We start from the raw sequence: 23,507 nt of genomic DNA, 5'->3' as shown, positions 1-23,507 counted from the left end.
TCATAGTTGTAGTGTGTAGTGTCTGTCATAGTTGTAGTGTGTAGTGTCTGTCATAGCCTGTAATTACAGGCCTCTCATCTTTTTTGGTTGGTGATCAAATACTAATATCATGCAATAAAATGCAAATAAATTCATTAAAAATCATACAATGTGATTTTCTGGATTTTTGTTTTAGATTCCGTCTCTCACAGTTGAAGTGTACCTACGATAAAAATTACAGACCTCTACATGCTTTGTAAGTAGGAAAACCTGCAAAATCAGCAGTGTATCCAATACTTGTTCTCCCCACTGTATATAAATCAATTTCAAAAAATCTCAAATGAATATGCAACCATTTAAACAACTGCATTAGCATGAGAAGCAAACACATGTTTTACTTACTGATGTGGATCTTCTTCTTCCAAAAACATTTCATCCGCGCTGGAATCCAAACTCAGATCACTCACAGAGTCCTCATCCATTCCTTCTGTGTCACTCTCCATTTCTGCCAAAATATCATCAACATGTTTATACTTGGACTTTGGATTTAGCTTTTCCACTCTTAGTAGCCATGTTTTTAACTATTTCAGATTTGAGAACAAATGTGCTTTTCTTTCACAAACAAGGACATTTGTGACCCCAAACTTTTCAACAGTACTGTATATATAGAAATACACGTTTAAAATGTGTACCAATCGATTGGTCAAAAGAACAGGTGACTAAGTCAAACAAGATTTTTATTAGTCGGGGACAGCCCTACTGGTAAAAGATACCAGTCCATCTTCATATCAACTAACAGAACTCTGCTGGTTGTCCTGGTAACAGATACCAGTCCATCTTCATATCAACTAACAGAACTCTGCTGGTTGTCCTGGTAACAGATACCAGTGGGCAGATCTATTGTATTTGTTCAAACTAAACAGCACTTACTTTGTATGTGTTAAATCTGATCCGTTCTTCTCTCCTCCTCCTCTCACAGTTCCACTCAGCCCCCTTGCTTTCCTGCAGTCCACCAGCAGCACAGACAACCTCTTCATCCCGGGAGAGGCAACACTGGGACTCCGGGAGGACAGAACGGCTACGTTGTCCTGGTAACCATAAAGAGGGGACACAGACACATATCATTATGGATGCTGATGTCACTGTTGACATAAAGTGCTTTACTGAAACCCAGCCCAGACCACAGAGCAAGCTGTTCATGCTAGACCAGACCAAGCTGTATGCTAGACCAGACCAAGCTGTATGCTGGTAGACCAAGCTGTATGCTAGGCCAGACCAAGCTGTATGCTAGGCCAGACCAAGCTGTATGCTAGACCAGACCAAGCTGTATGCTAGAATCAGACCAAGCTGTATGCTAGACCAGACCAAGCTGTATGCTAGACCAGACCAAAGCTGTATGCTGTTGAGACCAGACCAAATAGACTGTATGCTAGGCCAGACCAAGCTGTATGCTAGACCAGACCAAGCTGTATGCTAGACCAGACCAAGCTGTATGCTAGACCAGACCAAGCTGTATGCTAGACCAGACCAAGCTGTATGCTAGACCAGACCAAGCTGTATGCTAGACCAGATCAAGCTGTACCATCTGGTGTTCTGATGTGGAGAGACTCTTCTCTGCCTCTTCAGCTTCATGAGGTTGTTGAGGCTCCCCAGAGGATCCACGATAGTCATGTCTCTCTCCTGTGTGAACGAGAACACACTAATCAAGAGAACATCCTGGTAAATCATTACTGCCTCCGATCTGTCGGACTCAACAAACAAACATTTCAATTGTAGATTGTCAGAGGGTTGGAGTGTTTCCTGGCTATCCGTAAATAAAAATTAAAAATAAAAACAAGAAAATGGCACCATCTGGTCTGCTTAATATAAGGAATTTGAAATGATTTATATTTTAAGTACATTTTAGACTTTTACTCAAGTAGTATTTTACTGGGTGATTCACTTTTACTTGAGTCATTTTCTATTGAGGGATCTTTACTTTTACTCAAGGATGACAATTGCGTACTTATCCCCCCACCACTGTGATGCAAATGTTAAAGGGCCGTTCCACAAAATGGATGCCTTTTGCGTCCCTTCGACATTTTAAGTATACATTATGCGCTGTATATTATATTTTAAAAGCCTGTAATAATAGATTAAGTGCACTTTAATATAGACCACATGTAAAATTCAATAAAATCCAATTTTGAAGTTCCAAAATGTATGTACCAATGGCAGATTGCCCCTTAAACAATTCCTACAGTACTGAACAACATACTAAAGTGCAGAACTTCAGTATAATGCCTTTTTTTTAATACATTATTTCAACAACTGCATAGTGCCCCTGTTTATAAAACAGTACTCACTGGTGGTAATCGGATGTTCGGTCTCGTCTTCTTTTATTGAGAAATCCTCCTCTTTTACTTCAAAGGGTTCTTCCTCCTTTTTGATTCTGAAAGCTCCTATCGCTTTTTCCACTTTGACAACTTCGTTCCCATATTCCTCTTTCACTGTAATACCATCCTCTTGTTTCACTGTAATATCATCCTCTTGTTTCACTGTAATATCATCCTCTTGTTTCACTGTAATATCATCCTCTTCTTTCATTCTTCAAGCTTCTTTGCCTCCTTTCACCAGTTTCTTTCTCCGTCGAGATTAGTGAGTTTATGCTCCGGGAGATTAGCCTACTGCAGCATCAATGTAACACATTTGCTAATTTAACAAGACAATTACGTTTAAATGAACCAGTAGATAGGTAAACAGAATTATGTTCAAAACACTAAGAGTAATATACACAAGATTAGGTCTAAAGAGCTTCAATTTTTAGGTTTGCTAGCAAAGCACCGCGTGGATAAACCAGGAACCTTTTGTCGCTGTTGAAGAAGTATCCCGCCCGTCCACTAGATAATACGCAAGAAGCATCACCTGAAAATTTCATATCGCCATCTGCTGACTGGAGTGGGTAACGCAAATTGGAAAAATATGAATTACAATGTTCAGTCTGGCAAGCAATGTCATAAGAAGTCATTTAAAAATAACCAGATGTTATGTTCTTACTTCTTACAGCCAATACTTTCCTCCAGGATTGGCCTGCCTATTAGGCAGGATTAGGTGACAGATAGAATAGGGTGCCATACTCCGAGCTAAATTGACCAAGGCTCATCACGAACAACACATAACACTTCATATAATGCTGCCCAAATACAATGAAAACTTCTCTCACCCAGTGGCATATGGGCTATTTACGTGAGCGTTGGTGTCTCCCATCTCCACAGAGGAACACTAGATCTCTGTCAGAGTGACCATCAGGTTCTCGGTAACCTCCCAGACCAAGGCCTTTCTCCCCTGATTGCTCAGTTTGGCCAGGCGGCCAGCTCTAGGAAGAGCCTTGGTGGTTCCAAACTTTTCCTTTTAAGAACGATGGAGGCCGCTGTGTTCTTTGGGAACTTCAGAGAGGTAATCTCCCAGACCAAGGCCCTTCTCCCCTGATTGCTCAGTTTGGCCAGGCGGCCAGCTCTAGGAAGAGCCTTGGTGGTTCCAAACTTTTCCTTTTAAGAACGATGGAGGCCGCTGTGTTCTTTGGGAACTTCAGAGAGGTAATCTCCCAGACCAAGGCCCTTCTCCCCTGATTGCTCAGTTTGGCCAGGCGGCCCGCTCTAGGAAGAGCCTTGGTGGTTCCAAACCTCTCCTTTTAAGAACGATGGAGGCCACTGTGTTCTTTGGGAACTTCAATGCGGCAGAATTATTTATTTTTTGTCTCCCTTCCCCAGATCTGTGTCGGAGCTCTACGGACAATTCCTTCCACCTCATCTCAAGGATGATTAATGGAAACAAGATGCACCTGAGCTCAATTTCGATTCTCATAGCAAAGGGTCTGAATACTAAATAAGTTATTTCTGTTTAAATATATATACATTTGTAATACTTTCTAAAAACCTGAATACTTTCCATATATGTTCCTTTGTTTTCCAGTAACCCTACCACCCCTTCCCTGATTGGAGGAAACTAATGCACAACAACTATTTGGCTTCTACGTCCAGCTCATACATACTATGTACATTTTACAGACACAGTGTATTATACAATAGTTATATTTAGTTTGTTTTTAATCCTATCCTTCAGTTACCCTAAACCTCTCCCATCTATCTCTGAATACCATCCAGTCCTATCCTACAGTTACCCTAAACCTCTCCCATCTATCTCTGAAGACCATCCAGTCCTATCCTACAGTTACCCTAAACCTCTCCCATCTATCTCTGAAGACCACCCAGTCCTATCCTTCAGTTACCCTAAACCTCTCCCATCTATCTCTGAAGACCATCCAGTCCTATCGTTCAGTTACCCTAAACCTCTCCCATCTATCTCTGAAGACCATCCAGTCCTATCCTTCAGTTACCCTAAACCTCTCCCATCTATCTCTGAAGACCACCCCGTTTGATTTCTATTTGCCATATATTTTTAACTGTGATGTTTCACAAAAGTTCTTGACCTTTATATTCTCATAGTTGCTGCGGATAGTAAATTAAAAATAAACATGTTTGCTAAAAGTATTATTATATTATTGATCAATTGTCTATGACTTTTCAAATCCCCCAGTAGTGCTGTCTGCAGAGTTAGCTCCAGGTAAATGTTGCCATTCCTTGACATGCGACCAAAAACAAGCTACATAATTACAGTACTAAAACAAATGATCTAATGATTCTGTCTCTTCGCAGCTAAATCTGCAGAGAGGTTCATCGTATCCCCCATATATATAACATTGTATTGGTTGCAAGAATTTTGTATAATAATTCAAATTGAAAAGTTCCAAGTTTTGAATCTTGCGTCATTCATAATTTTCTTTAACCAATTTTTGTCTTTAATGCAGGACTGACAGACAAGTTTCTTACTTTTTCCCCTTGCCACCATTTTTTGTGGTAATGCTGCAATTAATTGGTTGTAATTTTGGGTAGTGTAGACATTTCCATATATTTTTGTTAGCTGCATGTGTAACAACTCCACCAGTCCTATTTATGATATAATTTACAAAGATTTATGTATTATTATGTATTCAGTTTTACTTTTATTTTTTTTTTATCAATTAGTATATTTGAGTTTAACCAGAATTTTTGTAGTATTATTTGTTCTGTCTTTTCTGGTGGATTAAACTGAAACAACCGACTTTCTATGGCCTGTATTGTAATACAGCCCGACAGGTGCATCTGTAAAACTGTGTGAGGGTTTTAGGTGACAAGTGTTACGACTTCTAGGAGTAGTGGGTGCGGAGTCAGGCGCAGAGAGCAATGGGTAAAGGAACAAATCAAAAATCAAATCAAATCAAATGTATTTATATAGCCCTTCGTACATCAGCTGATATCTCAAAGTGCTGTACAGAAACCCAGCCTAAAACCCCCAAACAGCAAGCAATGCAGGTGTAGAAGCACAGTGGCTAGGAAAAACTCCCTAGAAAGGCCAAAACCTAGGAAGAAACCTAGAGAGGAACCAGGCTATGTGGGGTGGCCAGTCCTCTTCTGGCTGTGCCGGGTGGAGATTATAACAGAACATGGCCAAGATGTTCAAATGTTCATAAATGACCAGCATGGTCGAAATAATAATAAGGCAGAACAGTTGAAACTGGAAAAGCAGCACGGTCAGGTGGACTGGGGACAGTAAGGAGTCATCATGTCAGGTAGAATAACTGATGACCAAAAATGAATACAGATTATACCACCACCCAAAAGGGCACTTCAGAGACTGGAAGGGCAAAGGGGCATGTGCTCTACAAAGGTAGAGTCCTGTCTGTCCACCTCCTATCTGTCCTTAAACAAAGTGGGCACTGCTTCATGTGGCAACAGCAACACTCACCTAAATAGCCTGAGGCTGAAGATTCGAGACCAGTGAGCACTGACTTAAAAACGGGCACAAAATATGCATTTCTTGATCTAATGTGGGGTTTGAAAGGGGCATTCTAATGAAGTTCTACAATTTAATATGTTGTTCAGTACTCAATACATTGTTAACGGTGCTATCGGTCATTTGTACATATATTTTTGTGACTTTTCTATTAGATTTATTTAAATATCCATGTAGTCCACATTGAAGTGCACTTCATCTAACAGGCTTTTCAGAATTCAACATTGGTGCATAATTTCTACTTAAATTGTCAAAGGGATGCAAAAGACACCCTTTTTGTGGAAAGACCCTTTTTACATTTGCAACACAAACAATATTTTAGGAAATCATGAGGAAAGTTGCCATTATAGGCACTTTTCTTATACATATTCATGCCTCTTGTAAGACTCTGTGATTGCAGTAGATGGTCATAAGTTTACCACCTGTTTGATGTTCTTGTTCACACAGGAGAGACATGACTATCGTGGATCCTCTGGGAAGCCTCAACAACATCCTGATGCTGACGAGGCAGAGGAGAGTCTCTCCAGATCAGAACACCAGATGGTACAGCTTGGTCTGATCTAGCATACAGCTTGGTCTGGTCTAGCATACAGCTTGGTCTGATCTAGCATACAGCTTGGTCTGGTCTAGCATACAGCTTGCTCTATTGTGGTCTGGGCTGGGTTTCTGTAAAGCACTTTATGTCAACAGTGACATCAGCATCCATAATGATATGTGTCTGTGTCCCCTCTTTATGGTTACCAGGACAACGCTAGCCGTTTGGTACAGCTTTTTAAAATGTATTTATTTTTATTTCACCTTTATTTAACCAGGTAGACTAGTTGAGAACACCTTTATTTAACCAGGTAGACTAGTTGAGAACACCTTTATTTAACCAGGTAGACTAGTTGAGAACACCTTTATTTAACCAGGTAGACTAGTTGAGAACACCTTTATTTAACCAGGTAGACTAGTTGAGAACACCTTTATTTAACCAGGTAGGCTAGTTGAGAACACCTTTATTTAACCAGGTAGACTAGTTGAGAACACCTTTATTTAACCAGGTAGACTAGTTGAGAACACCTTTATTTAACCAGGTAGGCTAGTTGAGAACACCTTTATTTAACCAGGTAGGCTAGTTGAGAACACCTTTATTTAACCAGGTAGACTAGTTGAGAACACCTTTATTTAACCAGGTAGGCTAGTTGAGAACACCTTTATTTAACCAGGTAGACTAGTTGAGAACACCTTTATTTAACCAGGTAGACTAGTTGAGAACACCTTTATTTAACCAGGTAGACTAGTTGAGAACACCTTTATTTAACCAGGTAGGCTAGTTGAGAACACCTTTATTTAACCAGGTAGACTAGTTGAGAACACCTTTATTTAACCAGGTAGACTAGTTGAGAACACCTTTATTTAACCAGGTTTTGAGAACACCTTTATTTAACCAGGTAGACTAGTTGAGAACACCTTTATTTAACCAGGTAGGCTAGTTGAGAACACCTTTATTTAACCAGGTAGGCTAGTTGAGAACACCTTTATTTAACCAGGTTTGAGAACACCTTTATTTAACCAGGTAGGCCAGTTGAGAACACCTTTATTTAACCAGGTAGGCCAGTTGAGAACACCTTTATTTAACCAGGTAGGCCAGTTGAGAACACCTTTATTTAACCAGGTAGACTAGTTGAGAACACCTTTATTTAACCAGGTAGGCCAGTTGAGAACACCTTTATTTAACCAGGTAGACTAGTTGAGAACACCTTTATTTAACCAGGTAGGCCAGTTGAGAACACCTTTATTTAACCAGGTAGGCTAGTTGAGAACACCTTTATTTAACCAGGTAGGCCAGTTGAGAACACCTTTATTTAACCAGGTAGGCCAGTTGAGAACACCTTTATTTAACCAGGTGGGCTAGTTGAGAACACCTTTATTTAACCAGGTAGGCTAGTTGAGAACACCTTTATTTAACCAGGTAGGCCAGTTGAGAACACCTTTATTTAACCAGGTAGACTAGTTGAGAACACCTTTATTTAACCAGGTAGACTAGTTGAGAACACCTTTATTTAACCAGGTAGGCTAGTTGAGAACACCTTTATTTAACCAGGTAGACTAGTTGAGAACACCTTTATTTAACCAGGTAGGCTAGTTGAGAACACCTTTATTTAACCAGGTAGGCTAGTTGAGAACACCTTTATTTAACCAGGTAGGCCAGTTGAGAACACCTTTATTTAACCAGGTAGGCCAGTTGAGAACACCTTTATTTAACCAGGTAGGCCAGTTGAGAACACCTTTATTTAACCAGGTAGGCCAGTTGAGAACACCTTTATTTAACCAGGTAGACTAGTTGAGAACACCTTTATTTAACCAGGTAGGCCAGTTGAGAACACCTTTATTTAACCAGGTAGACTAGTTGAGAACACCTTTATTTAACCAGGTAGGCCAGTTGAGAACACCTTTATTTAACCAGGTAGGCTAGTTGAGAACACCTTTATTTAACCAGGTAGGCCAGTTGAGAACACCTTTATTTAACCAGGTAGGCCAGTTGAGAACACCTTTATTTAACCAGGTGGGCTAGTTGAGAACACCTTTATTTAACCAGGTAGGCTAGTTGAGAACACCTTTATTTAACCAGGTAGGCCAGTTGAGAACACCTTTATTTAACCAGGTAGGCCAGTTGAGAACACCTTTATTTAACCAGGTGGGCTAGTTGAGAACAAGTTCTCATTTGAAACTGCAACCTGGCCAAGATAAAGCATAGCAGTGTGACATACATCAACACAGAGTTACACATGGAATAAACAAAACATACAGTCAATAATTCAGTAGAACAAAATAAAACAAAAGTCTATATACAGTGAGTGCAAATGAGGTAAGTTAAGGAAATAAATAGGCCATGGTGACAAAGTAATTACAATATAGCAATTAAACACTGGAATGGTAGATCGGCAGAAGATGAATGTGCAGGTAGAGATACTGGGGTGCAAAGAAGCAAAATAAATAAATACCAGTATGGGGATGAGGTAGGTAGATAGATGGGCTGTTTACGGATGGGCTGTTTACAGGCTAAGTGCAGGTCCAGTGATCTGTAAACTGCTCTGACAGCTGGTTCTTAAAGCTAGTGAGGGAGATGTGAGTCTCCAGCTTCAGACATTTTTGCAATTCGTTCCAGTCATTGGCAGCAGAGAACTGGAAGGAAAGACAACCAAAGGAGGAATTGGCTTTGGGGATGACTAGTGAGATATACCTGCTGGAGCGTGTGCTACGAGTGGGTGCTATGGTGACCAGTGAGCTGAGATAAGACGGGGCTTTACCTAGCAGAGACTTGTAGATAACCTGTAGCCAGTGGATTTGGCGACGAGTATGAAGCGAGGGCCAGCCAACGAGAGTGTACAGGTCGCAATGGTGGGTAGTGTATGGGGCTTTGGTGACAAAACGGATGGCACTGTGATAGACTGCATCCAGTTTGTTGAGCATCGATGGGGGCATTGTGGAGGGTGCCGGGCAGTTGCCGAGGGGGAGGGGTAGCCAGGTGGAAAGCATGGCCAGCCGTACAGAAATGCAGTGAGCAGCTGGGAGGAGGTGTTCTTATTCTCCATGGACTATACAGTGTCCCAGAACTTTTGTACTACAGGATTCAAATTTCTGTTTGAAAAAGCTTAGCTACCTGTGTATATTGGTTCCTAACTTCCCTGAAAAGTTGCATATCACGGGGGCTATTCGATGCTAATGCAGACCGCCACAGGATGTTTTTGTGCTGGTCAAGGGCAGACAGGTCTGGTGTGAACCAAGGACTATATCTATTCCTAGTTCAACATTTTTTGAGAGGGGCATGCTAAGATGGTGAGGAAGGCACTTTTAAAGAATAGCCAGGCATTATCTACTGACGAGATGAGGTCCATGTCATTCCAGAATACCCCGGCCAGGTCTATTAGAAAGGCCTGCTCGCAGAAGTGTTTCAGGGAGCGTTTGACAGTGATGAGTGGAGGTCGTTTGGTCGCAGACCCATTACGGATGCAGGCAATGAGGCAGTGATCGCTGAGATCTTGATTGAAAACAGCAGAGTTGTATTTGGAGGTCGAATTAGTTAGGATGACATCTATGAGGGTGCCGGTGTTTACTGATTTGGGGTTGTACCTGGTAGGTTCATTGATAATGTGTGTGAGATTGGGGGCATCAAGCTTAGCTTGTAGGATGGCTGAGGTGTTAAGCATGTCCCAGTTTAGGTCACCTAGTAGCACGAGCTCAGAAGATAGATGGGGAGCGATCAGTTCACATATACACTGCTCAAAAAATAAAGGGAACACTAAAATAACACATCCTAGACCTTAAATACTTTTTTCTTTGCATAGTTGAATGTGCTGACAACAAAATCACACAAAATGTATCAATGGAAATCAAATGTATCAACCCACGGAGGTCTGGATTTGGAGTCACACTCAAAATTAAATTGGAAAACCACACTACAGGCTGATCCAACTTTGATGTAATGTCCTTAAAACAAGTCAAAATGAGGCTCAGTAGTGTGTGTGGCCTCCACGTGCCTGTATGACCTCCCTACAACGCCTGGGCAAGCTCCTGATGAGGTGGCGGATGGTCTCCTGAAGGATCTCCTCCCAGACCTGGACTAAAGCATCTGTCAACTCTGTGGTGCAACGTGGAGCGAGACATGATGTGCTCAATTGGATTCAGGTCTGGTTACCACCTGCAGAACCACTCCTTTATTGGGGGTGTCTTGCTAAATGCCTATAATTTCCACCTGTTGTCTATTCCATTTGCACAACAGCATGTGAAATTTATTGTCAATCAGTGGTGCTTCCTAAGTGGACAGTTTGATTTCACAGAAGTGTGATTGACTTGGAGTTACATTGTGTTGTTTAAGTGTTCCCTTTATTTTTTTTAGCAGTGTAGTACCGAGGGCACAGCTGGGGGCAGAGGGAGGTCTATGTGTTGTTTAAGTGTTCCCTTTATCTTTTTGAGCAGTGTAGTACCGGGGGCACAGCTGGGGGCAGAGGGAGGTCTATGTGTTGTTTAAGTGTTCCCTTTATCTTTTTGAGCAGTGTAGTACCGGGGGCACAGCTGGGGGCAGAGGAAGGTCTTTGTGTTGTTTAAGTGTTCCCTTTATCTTTTTGAGCAGTGTAGTACCGAGGGCACAGCTGGGGGCAGAGGGAGGTCTTTGTGTTGTTTAAGTGTTCCCTTTATCTTTTTGAGCAGTGTAGTACCGAGGGCACAGCTGGGGGCAGAGGAAGGTCTATGTGTTGTTTCTGGATGCATTTTGAGAAGTAGAAGCTCAAATCGTTTGGGTACAGACTTAGCCTGCAGAGTTCTGTATTACTTTCTATCTTTGCAGTAGATTGCAACACCGCCCCCTTTGGCAGTTCTATCTTGGCGGAAAACGTTATAGTTAGCAATGGAGATTTCAGGGTTTTTGGTGGTTTTCCTAAGCCAGGATTCAGACACGGCTAAGACATCTGGGTTGGCAGAGTGTGCTAAAGCAGCGAGTAAAACAAACTTAGGGAGTCGGCTTCTAATGTTAACATGCATGAAACCAAGGCTTTTACGTTTACAGAAGTCAACAAATGAGAGGGCCTGGGGAGTGGGAGTGGAGCTAGGCACTGCAGGACCTGCATTAACCTCCACATCACCAGAGGAACAGAGGAGAAGTAGGATAAGGGTACGGCTAAAGACTATACGAACTGGCCGTCTAGCACGTTCAGAACAGAGAGTAAAAGGAGCAGGTTTCTGGGCACGATAGCATAGATTCAAGGCATAGTGTACAGACAAAGGTAAGGTAGGATGTGAGTACATTGGAGGTAAACCTTGGCATTGAGTAATGAAGAGAGAGATACAGTCTCTAGAGATGTTAAAACCAGGTGATGTCATCGCATATGTAGGAGGTGGAACAACATGGTTGGTTAAGGCATATTGAGCAGGGCTAGAGGCTCTACAGTGAAATAAGACAGTAATCACTAACCAGGACAGTAATGGACAAGGCATATTGATATTAGAGAGAGGCATGCGTAGCCTAGTGAACATATGGGTCCAGTGAGTGGTTGAGCTGGCTGGGGACACGGCGATTCAGACAGTTAGTAGGCTAACAAGCTAACAGTTGGTAGGCCGGAGCTAAAAAAGCTAGCAGCTAGTAGACCAGGGCAAGCTAGCAGTTAGCAAGGGCTAGCAGTTAGCAGGCCGGGCAGGCAAGCTAGCAGTTAGCAGACCTGCTTAGCAAGCAAGCAGTTAGCAAGGGCTAGCAGTTAGCAGACCGGGCAGACAAGCTAGCAGTTAACAGACCTGGTTAGCAAGCAAGCAGTTAGCAAGGGCTAGCAGTTAGCAGACCGGGCAGACAAGCTAGCAGTTAACAGACCTGGTTAGCAAGCAAGCAGTTAGCAAGGGCTAGCAGTTAGCAGACCGGGCAGACAAGCTAGCAGTTAGCAGACCTGGTTAGCAAGCAAGCAGTTAGCAAGGGCTAGCAGTTACCAGACCGGGCAGGCAAGTTAGCAGACCAGGGCCCGGCAGTTTAGTAATTAGCAGACCGGGTTAGCAAGCAAGCAGATAGCAGGGGCTAGAAAGTTAGCCTTGAGGGAGGACGTCGCGATGGGGGTAAGTCTGTTTTTGCCTCTTTGTGCGGTGACGTCGATAGACCAGCTTGGTCTGGTCTAGCATACAGCTTGCTCTATCAGGGGCTGGATTTCTGTAAGGCACTTTATGACAACAGTGACATCAGCATCCATAATGATATGTGTCTGTGTCCCCTGTTTATGGTTACCAGGACAACGCTAGCCCTTCCTCCCTCCCGGAGTCCCCGTGGCGTGCCTCTCCCGGTAGCACCTTACTGCTGGGTATGAAGAGGTTGTCTGTGCTGCTGGTGGACTGCAGGAAAACAACGGGGCTGAGTGGAACTGTGAGAGGAGGAGAAGAGAAGAAAGGATCAGATTTGACACATCAAAGTAAGTAGTTTAGTTTGAACAAATACAATAGATCTGCCCAATGGTATCTGATTACCAGGACAACCAGCAGAGTTCTGTTAGTTGACAGGAAGGTGGACTGGTGTCTGTTACCAGGACAACCAGCAGAGTTCTGTTAGTTGACATGAATATAGACTGGTGGATATGGATGTTATGAATATCATAACACTGAAAAAGGATTCTGCCAATGAAAAGAGAAACCAATAGACCATATAAAACCTTGATGAAAGTTAGATTTAGAGAGAAACCAATAGACCATATAAAACCTTGATGAAAGTTAGATTTAGAGGGAAAGTTTCAAGATGATCTGATATAAGGTGCTTGTTTTACAAAAACATTTCCATAAAACATTATGGATGTTACATTGTCTGTCCCAGTCAACCCGCCTATCTTTACAAGACTGTAGAACAGGCAAACTAAACTCAAGACACTGTTAATTAATTAACTAATACTGGAGGAAAGCTGTGATCAGGCTGCCCACTCAAGAGAAAGCTTTGAACTGTAACCAGTGCCTGCAACCTTGTTCAGGTTATCAATCAACCTACCAGGGTAGTGACAAACAGTAGAGGAATGAAATCATCAACATGGTTTGATCATATCTTTACTAATGCTGCAGAAATGGGTTTTAAAGCAGCATCCAGATCCATCAGATGTAGGGATCACAATATAGTAGCCATGTCTAGGAAAACCACCGTTCCAAAGGCTGGGCCTAAATATTGTGTATAAGAGGTCATACAATTTTTTTGTAGTGATTCCTATGTTGTTGATGTAAATAATATTTGTTGGTCCGTGGTGTGTAATGAGGAGCAACCAGACGCTGCCCTTGACACATTTGAAACTGCTTATCCCAGTTACTAATAAGCAGCACCCATTAAGAAAATGACTGTAAAAACTGTTAAATCCACGTGGATTGATGAGGAATTACAAAATGGTATGATGAAGAGGGAGGCAAAAGAGATGGCATATAGGTCTGGCTGAATAACTGATTGGCAAACCTATTGCAAATTGAGAAATCATTTGACTAAACTGAATATAAAGAGTAACTATGAAACAAAAATAAATGACATGAAGAAGGATTGTAAAAATCTTTGGAGCATCTTCAATGAAATTTTGGGCAAAAAAATCAACAATGACAAGTCACTGGTGTCTGACAACGTGGATGGAAAATTGAGGATAATAGCAGCCAATATTGCCATTCCTATTTGCCTTGTCTTTAATTTAAGCCTACTAGAAAGTGTGTGCCCTCAGGCCTGGAGGGAAGCTAAAGTCATTCCACTACCCAAGAATAGTAAAGCTCCCTTTACTGGCTTAAATAGCTGACCAATCAGCCTGTTACCAACACTTACAATTTTGGAAAAAAATAGTTTGTCAAGATACGATGCTATTTTACAGTAAACAAATATAGACTTTCAGCTTATAGGGAAGGACATTCAATAAGCACAGCACTTACAAATGACTGATTGGCTGAGAGAAATTGATGATACAAATATTGTTGGGGCTGTTTTGTTTGACTTCAGTGCGGCTTTTGACATTATCGATCATAGTCTGCTGCTGACAAAAACGTATGGCTTTACACCCCCTGCTATATTGTGGATAAAGAGTTTTTTTTTTTTTTTTAAAGCAAATCTTTATTTAACTAGGCAAGTCCGTTAAGAACAAATTCTTATTATCAATGACGGCCTAGGACTGCCTTGTTCAGGGACAGAAGGACAGAGTTTTACCTTGTCAGCTCAGGGATATGATCCAGCAATCTCTCGGTTACTGGCCTACCGCTCTAAGCACTAGGCTACCTGCCGCACCAGAGCTACCTGTCTAACAGAACACAGTGTTCTTTAATGGAAGCCTGTACAACAAAATCCAGGTAGAATCAGGAATTCCCCAGGGCAGCTGTTTGGCACCTTCTTTTTTTCAATCTTTACCAACAACATGCCAATGACATTTGAGTAAAGCCAGTGAGTCTATGTATGCGGATGACTCAACACTGTACATGTCAGCTACTACAGCGACTGAAATGACTGCAACACTTAACATAGAGCTGCAGTTAGTTTCAGAATGGGTGGCAAGGAATAAGTTAGTCCTAAATATTTCTGATTACCTTAAGGTACATGGCCTACTATGCTAATTCTGTAGCAGTATTGTTAGAGGGGGGTAAATATGAAGATTTTGTTGGTGCGCCAGGCAGGTATTAACCCTAGTTATTGAAGTTAGTTATTACCTATTATAACAATATTATTATTATTATTATTAAATATGATTATAACCGAAAGGATGAGAGTAGAATAGATAGAGTAGCGCTTCCAGACACATTCTAAACATTATGGAGTCTTAACGGAGGACTGTAACAGCTAATGATGAAACATTATGGAGTCTTAAAGGAGGACTGTAGCACCTAATGATGAAACATTATGGAGTCTTAAAGGAGGACTGTAGCACCTAATGATGAAACATTATGGAGTCTTAAAGGAGGACTGTAGCACCTAATGATGAAACATTATGGAGTCTTAAAGGAGGACTGTAGCATCTAATGATGAAACATTATGGAGTCTTAAAGGACTGTAGCACCTAATGATGAAACATTATGGAGTCTTAAAGGAGGACTGTAGCACCTAATGATGAAACATTATGGAGTCTGAAAGGAGGACTGTAGCACCTAATGATGACACATTAGAGTCTTAATTACTATGGAGTCTGATGCTTTAAAGGGGAAGTTTACCCAACATCCAGGAACTCCTAAGTGATTCCATACATTGAAACTAGTCCAGTGGATTTTTCCTGTAGTGCTGTATTGAAACAGCTGCTCTCTCCCTGTAGTGCTGTACTGAAACAGCTGCTCCCCCTCTCTCTCCCTGTAGTGCTGTACTGAAACAGCTGCTCTCCCTCTCTCTCCCTGTAGTGCTGTACTGAAACAGCTGCTCTCCCTCTCTCTCCCTGTAGTGCTGTACTGAAACAGCTGCTCTCCCTCTCTCTCCCTGTAGTGCTGTACTGAAACAGCTGCTCTCTCCCTGTATTGCTGTACTGAAACAGCTGCTCTCCCTCTCTCTCCCTGTAGTGCTGTACTGAAACAGCTGCTCTCTCCCTGTATTGCTGTACTGAAACAGCTGCTCTCCCTCTCTCTCCCTGTAGTGCTGTACTGAAACAGCTGCTCTCCCCCTCTCTCCCTGTAGTGCTGTACTGAAACAGCTGCTCTCCCTCTCTCTCCCTGTAGTGCTGTACTGAAACAGCTGCTCTCCCCCTCTCTCTCCCCCTGTAGTGCTGTACTGAAACAGCTGCTCTCCCTCTCTCTCCCTGTAGTGCTGTACTGAAACAGCTGCTCTCCCCCTCTCTCTCCCTGTATTGCTGTACTGAAACAGCTGCTCTCCCTCTCTCTCTCCCTGTAGTGCTGTACTGAAACAGCTGCTCTCTCTCCCTGTAGTGCTGCACTGAAACAGCTGCTCTCCCCCTCTCTCCCTGTAGTGCTGTACTGAAACAGCTGCTCTCCCCCTCTCTCCCTGTAGTGCTGTACTGAAACAGCTGCTCTCCCTCTCTCTCCCTGTAGTGCTGTACTGAAACAGCTGCTCTCCCCCTCTCTCTCCCTGTAGTGCTGTACTGAAACAGCTGCTCTCCCTCTCTCCCTGTAGTGCTGTACTGAAACAGCTGCTCTCCCCCTCTCTCTCCCTGTATTGCTGTACTGAAACAGCTGCTCTCCCTCTCTCTCTCCCTGTAGTGCTGTACTGAAACAGCTGCTCTCTCTCCCTGTAGTGCAGTACTGAAACAGCTGCTCTCCCTCTCTCTCCCTGTGGTGCTGCACTGAAACAGCTGCTCTCTCCCTCTCTCTCCCTGTAGTGCTGCACTGAAACAGCTGCTCTCCCCCTCTCTCTCCCTGTAGTGCTGTACTGAAACAGCTGCTCTCCCCCTCTCTCTCCCTGTAGTGCTGTACTGAAACAGCTGCTCTCCCCCTCTCTCTCCCTGTAGTGCTGTACTGAAACAGCTGCTCTCCCTCTCTCTCCCTGTAGTGCTGTACTGAAACAGCTGCTCTCCCTCTCTCTCCCTGTGGTGCTGCACTGAAACAGCTGCTCTCTCCCTCTCTCTCCCTGTAGTGCTGTACTGAAACAGCTGCTCTCCCCCTCTCTCTCCCTGTAGTGCTGTACTGAAACAGCTGCTCCCCCCTCTCTCCCTGTAGTGCTGTACTGAAACAGCTGCTCTCCCCCTCTCTCTCCCTGTAGTGCTGTACTGAAACAGCTGCTCCCCTCTCTCTCCCTGTAGTGCTGTACTGAAACAGCTGCTCTCCCCCTCTCTCTCCCTGTAGTGCTGTACTGAAACAGCTGCTCCCCCTCTCTCTCCCTGTAGTGCTGTACTGAAACAGCTGCTCCCCCCCTCTCTCCCTGTAGTGCTGTACTGAAACAGCTGCTCTCCCCCTCTCTCTCCCTGTATTGCTGTACTGAAACAGCTGCAAAACGTGACTTGTGACGTTGCTGGATGCGGGCCTCGCTCTGCTGCTTTGCCAGTTAATTTGTTATTTTATTACAGCGATGGCCTTTGTCTTTCACCTGGAGTTGTTTGTTTATGTCTGAGAATAAAAAACACTTTTCAACATAAAACATACAAAATAAACTCAGCAAAAAAAATGTACAGATCTTTTTCAGGATCCTGTCTTTCAAAGATTATTCGTTAAAAAAATCTAAATAACGTCACAGATCTTCATTGCAAAGGGTTTAAACACTGTTTCCCTGCTTGTTCCTTGAACCATAAACAATTAATGAACACGCACCTGTGGAACGGTTGAACCTCTTGGATCTACCCATCCCGGATCCGGGAGAATTGTCATCAACTGACACTAAGTAGCATAACGCAACGGACAAACAATCTTACTAGAAAATATTCATATTCATATGTGTGTGTGTCTCTCTGTGGGTCTGTGTGTCTGTGTGTCTCTGTGTGTGTCTGTGGGTCTGTGTGTGTCTGTGTGTCTCTGTGTGTCTCTGTGTGTCTCTGTGTGTGTCTGTGTGTGTATACTGAACCAAAATATAAACAACAATTTCAAGGATTTACAGTTCATATAAGTCAGTCATTGTAAGTAAATAAATAAATTAGGCCCTAATCTATGGACTTTACATGACTGGGCAGGGGCGCAGCCATTGGTGGGCCCTGGAGGGAATACGCCCACCCATTGCGTGGCCCAGCCAATCAGAATGAGTTTTTCCCCACAAAAGGGCTTCATTACAAAGAGAAATACAACCCTGGTGGTCTCAGACGATGTGGAGGTCCTGGGCGTCGTTATGTGTCATTATGACATCATGGATGAATTCTAGAATATACCATATATCCTAGGTCCTGGGCGTAGTTATATGTCATTATGACATCATGGATGAATTCTAGAATATACCATATATCCTAGGTCCTGGGCGTCGTTATATGTCATTATGACATCATGGATGAATTCTAGGTCCTGGGCTGGCGTCGTTATGTGTCATGGATGAATTCTAGAATATACCATTTATCCTAGGATGGTCTGTGGTTGTGAGGCAGTTGGATGTACTGCCAAATTCTCTAAAACGACATTGAAGGAGGCTTCTGGAAGAGATTCAATTCTCTGGTAACAGCTCCAGTGGATATTCCTGCAGTCATTGCCAATTGCTCCCTCAAAACTTGAGACATTCTGCGGCATTGTGTTGTGTAACAAAACGGCACATTTTAGAGTGGCCTTTTATTATCCCCAGCACAAGGTGCACCTGTGTAATAATCAAGCTGTTCAATCAGCTTCTTGATTGGTGGATGGATTATCTTGGCAAAGAATAAGTGTTCACTAAATTCTGCTATCTTTTTTTTCAGCTCATGAAACATCCAACACTTTACATGTTTATGTTTTTGTTTATTGTAGCTACTATCAGTTTTAGGAACATCTTTCCAAATATTTCACCTTTGTTTTTTTACTTTACCCAAAATATGACATCAGCGATAATCAAAATGTTGAAAATCTGTGAATGTCTAAATAAGAAATTGGTCCATTTAAACAGCAATGTGTCGAACCCTTTCAACAACGGGGAGATGTTACTGATGTGCTTTGTATCTGTGATGTAAAAACAAGTTTTGGACTTCCACACAAAATTACATCTTTAGTTATTTTATGTTTAAGGAAGATATGTACTGTCCTGGTGTCAAGAAGGGCAGCAAATAAGCCACTTCTCTGCAGGAAAAATATCAGGGAGACTGATATTCTGCAAAAGGTACAGAGATTGGACTGCTGAGGACTGGGGTAACGTCATTTTCTCTGATGATCCCCTTTCGGATTGTTTGGGGCATCCGGTAAAAGCTTGTCCGGAGAAGACAAGGTGAGTGCTACCATCAGTCCTGTGTCATGCCAACAGTAAAGCATCCTGAGACCATTCATGTGTGGGGTTGCTTCTCAACCAAGGGAGTGGGCTCACTCACAATGTTGCCTAAGAACACAGCCATGAATAAAGAATGGTACCAACACATCCTCCGAGAGCAATTTCTCCCAACCATCCAGGAACAGTTTGGTGATGAACAATGCCTTCTCCAGCATGATGGAGCACCTTGCCATAAGGCAAAAGTGATAACTAAGTGGCTCAGGGAACAAAACATCAATATTTTGGGTCAATGGCCAGGAATCTCCCCAGACCTTAATCCCATTGAGAACTTGTGGTCAATCCTCAAGAGGCAGGTGGACAAACAAAACCCCACAAATTCTGACAAACTCCAAGCATTGATTATGCAAGAATGGGCTGCCATTAGTCAGGATGAGGCCTAGAAGTTAATTGACAGCATACCAGGGTGGATTGCAGAGGTCTTGAAAAAGAGGGGTCAACATTGCAAATATTGATTCTTTGCATCAACTTCCATGTCATTGTCAATAAAAGCCTTTGACACTTATGAAATGCTTGTAATTATACTTCAGCATTACATAGTAACATCTGACAAAAATGTCCAAAGACACAGAAGCAGCAAACGTATTGGAAATGTAATATTTGTGTCATTCTCAAAACTTTTGGCCACAACTGTAGGTCGCATTCTGTATCATACAGCTATGAAAGTTATATATTTAGAACCACCTGCTCGATTGGAATCCAGTGACGTCTGTGTCTTGAGTGTTCTAGAACTGTCTAGTTTTTTTGTGTTCTGACTTGTAAAACAGGATGAATAAATACGTCTTGTAAACATCAGTAATTGCCAGGAAACTCTACAATATTTGTTTTAAAATCACACCAAGATTGTTAAATCTGGCCTCGGGTTATTGAGGGATCTGATTAGGATTTACCCTCGTAGCAAGGTTGTTTCATCATGTGGAGGTTTCATTCAGGTCTCTATTTAAAAAAACACTTTCCTCTTTGGCAGGAGACAGACCAGGCTCAGAGGAACCAGAGCCAGGGACGTCCAAACCAGCAAGACGACACCACTGTTCCCACTGTGGAAAGGGTTGTAACCTCTTATGGGAGCTGAAACAACATGAGAGAATACACACAGGGGAGAAGCCTTACCACTGCTTCCAGTGTGGAAAGAGTTTTAACCTGTTAGGGTCTCTGAAACGACATGAGAGAACACACACAGGGGAGAAGCCTTACCACTGCTCGCAGTGTGGAAAGCGTTTTAACCAGAAAGTACACATGAAAGCTCATGAGAGAATACACACAGGGGAGAAGCCTTACCACTGCTCCCAGTGTGGAAAGAGTTTTAGCTGGTTAAGTAACCTGAAAGTTCATGAGATAATACACACAGGGGAGAAGCCTTTCCTGTGCTTCCAGTGTGGCAAGTGTTTTAACAATTTAGGGGCCATGAAACAACATGAGAGAATACACACAGGGGAGAAGCCTTACCACTGCTCCCAGTGTGGAAAGAGTTTTAGCTGGTTAAGGAACCTGAAAGTTCATGAGATAATACACACAGGGGAGAAGCCTTTCCAGTGCTTCCAGTGTGGCAAGTGTTTTAACAATTTAGGGGCCATGAAACAACATGAGAGAATACACACAGGGGAGAAGCCTTACCACTGCTCCCAGTGTGGAAAGTGTTTCGACTGGTCAGGGGATCTGAAAAAACATGAGAGATTACACACAGGGGAGAAGCTTTACCACTGTTCCCAATGTGGAAAGAGTTTTAACCTGTTAGGGCCTCTGAAACGACATGAGAGAACACACACAGGGGAGAAGCCTTACCACTGTTCGCAGTGTGGAAAGCGTTTTAACCAGAAAGGACACATGAAAGCTCATGAGAGAATACACACAGGGGAGAAGCCTTACCACTGCTTCCAGTGTGGAAAGAGTTTTAACCTCTTATGGGAGCTGAAACAACATGAGAGAACACACACAGGGGAGAGGCCTTACCACTGCTCGCAGTGTGGAAAGAGTTTTAACCAGAAAGGACACATGAAAGCTCACGAGAGAATACACACAGGGGAGAAGCCTTACCACTGCTCACAGTGTGGAAAGAGTTTTAACCAGAAAGGACACATGAAAGCTCACGAGAGAATACACACAGGGGAGAAGCCTTTCCAGTGCTTCCAGTGTGGCAAGTGTTTTAACAATTTAGGGGCCATGAAACAACATGAGAGAATACACACAGGGGAGAAGCCTTACCACTGCTCCCAGTGTGGAAAGTGTTTCAACTGGTCAGGGGATCTGAAAAAACATGAGAGATTACACACAGGGGAGAAGCTTTACCACTGTTCCCAATGTGGAAAGGGTTGTAACTTATTATGGGATCTGAAACAACATGAGAGAACACACACAGGGGAGAGGCCTTACCACTGCTCACAGTGTGGAAAGAGTTTTAAACTGAAAGGACACCTGAAAGCTCACCAGAAAATTCACACAGGGGAGAATTCTTACCACTGCTCCCAGTGTGGAAAGTGTTTCAGCCGGTCAGGTGATCTGAAGAAACATGAGAGAATACACACAGGGGAGAAGCCTAACCACTCCTCACAGGGTGCAAAGCTTTTGCCCATTTAGGAAGCATGAAAGAACACATGAGTCTGCACACAGAGGAGAAGGCTTACAAAAGCTCAGACTGTGGGAAAACATATTAATCATATTACTCCAACATATTACACTTAAATGTCATTAGAGAATCTACACAAGACAGAGAAATTAATTCTCTTAGCGTGTATATTGATATTTCACATCACATTGACTTAACATTCATCAGAGAACATACACAGTGCTCCCGTTGTCTTATATTGTTGACTGACAATGTGTTTACCTGTTTTTACCAGATGAAATTGCTTCTTCCAATTATTGATAAATATGTACCTGTTAAGAAACTGACTGTTAGAACTGTTAAGGCTCCATGGATTGATGAGGAATTTAAAAACTGTATGTTTGAAAGAGTTGGGGCAAAAGGAGTGGCTAATAAGTCTGGCTGCACATCTGGCTGTTTTATGCAAATTGAGAAATGATGTGACCAAACTCAACAAAAAGAAGAAGAAACTTTATTTTGAAGCCAAGATCAATGATATAAAGAATGATGGGAAGAAAACAGTGAGCTTATATTCATGCATAAAAAAACAAATAATGAAAGAAAAGCAGTTGCAAGTTTGAATTTTGTAAAGTTATTGTGGGAGAATTGTTATCGATCAATAATGACAAACCTCCTGGGATTGACAACAGATGGGACGGTAGCTGACTCTATAGCCACTCATATCTGTCATATTTTTAATCTGAGCCCAGAGGAAATTCTTTGTCCTCAGGCCTGGAGGGAAGCCAAATTAATTTCGCTACCCAAGAGTGGTAAAGCGGCCTTTACTGGTTCTAACAGCAGACCTATAAGCTTGCTGCCAGCTCTTAGCAAACTGTTGGAAGAAATTGTGTTTGACCAAATACAATGCTATTTCTCTGTAAACAAATGAACAACAGACTTTCAACATGCTTATAGAGAAGGGCACTCAACATGTACTGCACTGACACAAATGACTGATGATTGGTTGAGAACAATAGATAATAAGAAGATTGTGGGAGCTGCACAGTTTGCTTTTTTTTACCAATGACCTGCCACTAGCATTAAACACAGCCTGTGTGTCCATGTTTGCTGATGATTCAACCATATGCCCATCAACAACCACAGCTAATGAGGTCACTGAAACCCTTAACAAAGAGTTGCAGTCTATTTTGGAATGCGTGGCCAGTAATAAACTGGTCCTGAACATCTCTAAATCTAAGAGCATTGTATTTGGTACAAATCATTCCTTAAATTTCTAGACCTTCTTGTAATGAATGGTGTGGCTGTTGAACAAGTTGAGGAGACTAAATTACTTGGCATTACCTTAGATTGTACTACCTGACATGATGACTCCTTGCTGTCCCCAGTCCACCTGGCCATGCTGCTGCTCCAGTTTCAACTGTTCTGCCTTACTATTATTCAACCATGCTGGTCATTTATGAACATTTGAACATCTTGGCCACGTTCTGTTATAATCTCCACCCGGCACAGCCAGAAGAGGACTGGCCACCCCACATATGCTCTCTCTAATTCTCTCTTTCTTTCTCTCTCTCGGAGGACCTGAGCCCTAGGACCGTGCCCCAGGACTACCTGACATGATGACTCCTTGCTGTCCCCAGTCCACCTGACTGTGCTGCTGCTCCAGTTTCAACTGTTCTGCCTTATTATTATTCGACCATGCTGGTCATTTATGAACATTTGAACATCTTGGTCATGTTCTGTTATAATCTCTACCCGGCACAGCCAGAAGAGGACTGGCCACCCCACATAGCCTGGTTCCTCTCTAGG

General features: G+C 42.7%; 1 protein-coding gene across 2 annotated transcripts in view; it reads left to right on the top strand.

Moving 5' to 3' along the window:
• Nucleotides 1–22,222, top strand: part of LOC135570932 (zinc finger protein 883-like) — a 31,161-nt gene extending 8,939 nt beyond the window's left edge. Inside the window, exons 3-4 of one of the 2 annotated variants that reach the window (XM_065016749.1) lie at nucleotides 19,153–19,163; nucleotides 20,228–22,169. In XM_065016749.1, the coding sequence (XP_064872821.1) occupies nucleotides 19,153–19,163; nucleotides 20,228–21,733 (1,517 nt within the window). In that variant the 3' untranslated portion in view covers nucleotides 21,734–22,169. Of the gene's footprint in view, nucleotides 1–12,404; nucleotides 12,777–19,152; nucleotides 19,164–20,126 lie in introns of those variants that run through there. The other variant, XM_065016750.1, reaches the window with a different exon arrangement.
• Nucleotides 22,223–23,507: the final 1,285 nt, after the last annotated feature.

Source organism: Oncorhynchus nerka, unplaced genomic scaffold (genome assembly GCF_034236695.1).
Source record: "Oncorhynchus nerka isolate Pitt River unplaced genomic scaffold, Oner_Uvic_2.0 unplaced_scaffold_889, whole genome shotgun sequence".
Classification (NCBI taxonomy): domain Eukaryota; kingdom Metazoa; phylum Chordata; class Actinopteri; order Salmoniformes; family Salmonidae; genus Oncorhynchus; species Oncorhynchus nerka.
Note: the sequence above shows the minus strand (reverse complement) of the source record. Positions and strands in the feature narration are given on the sequence as shown.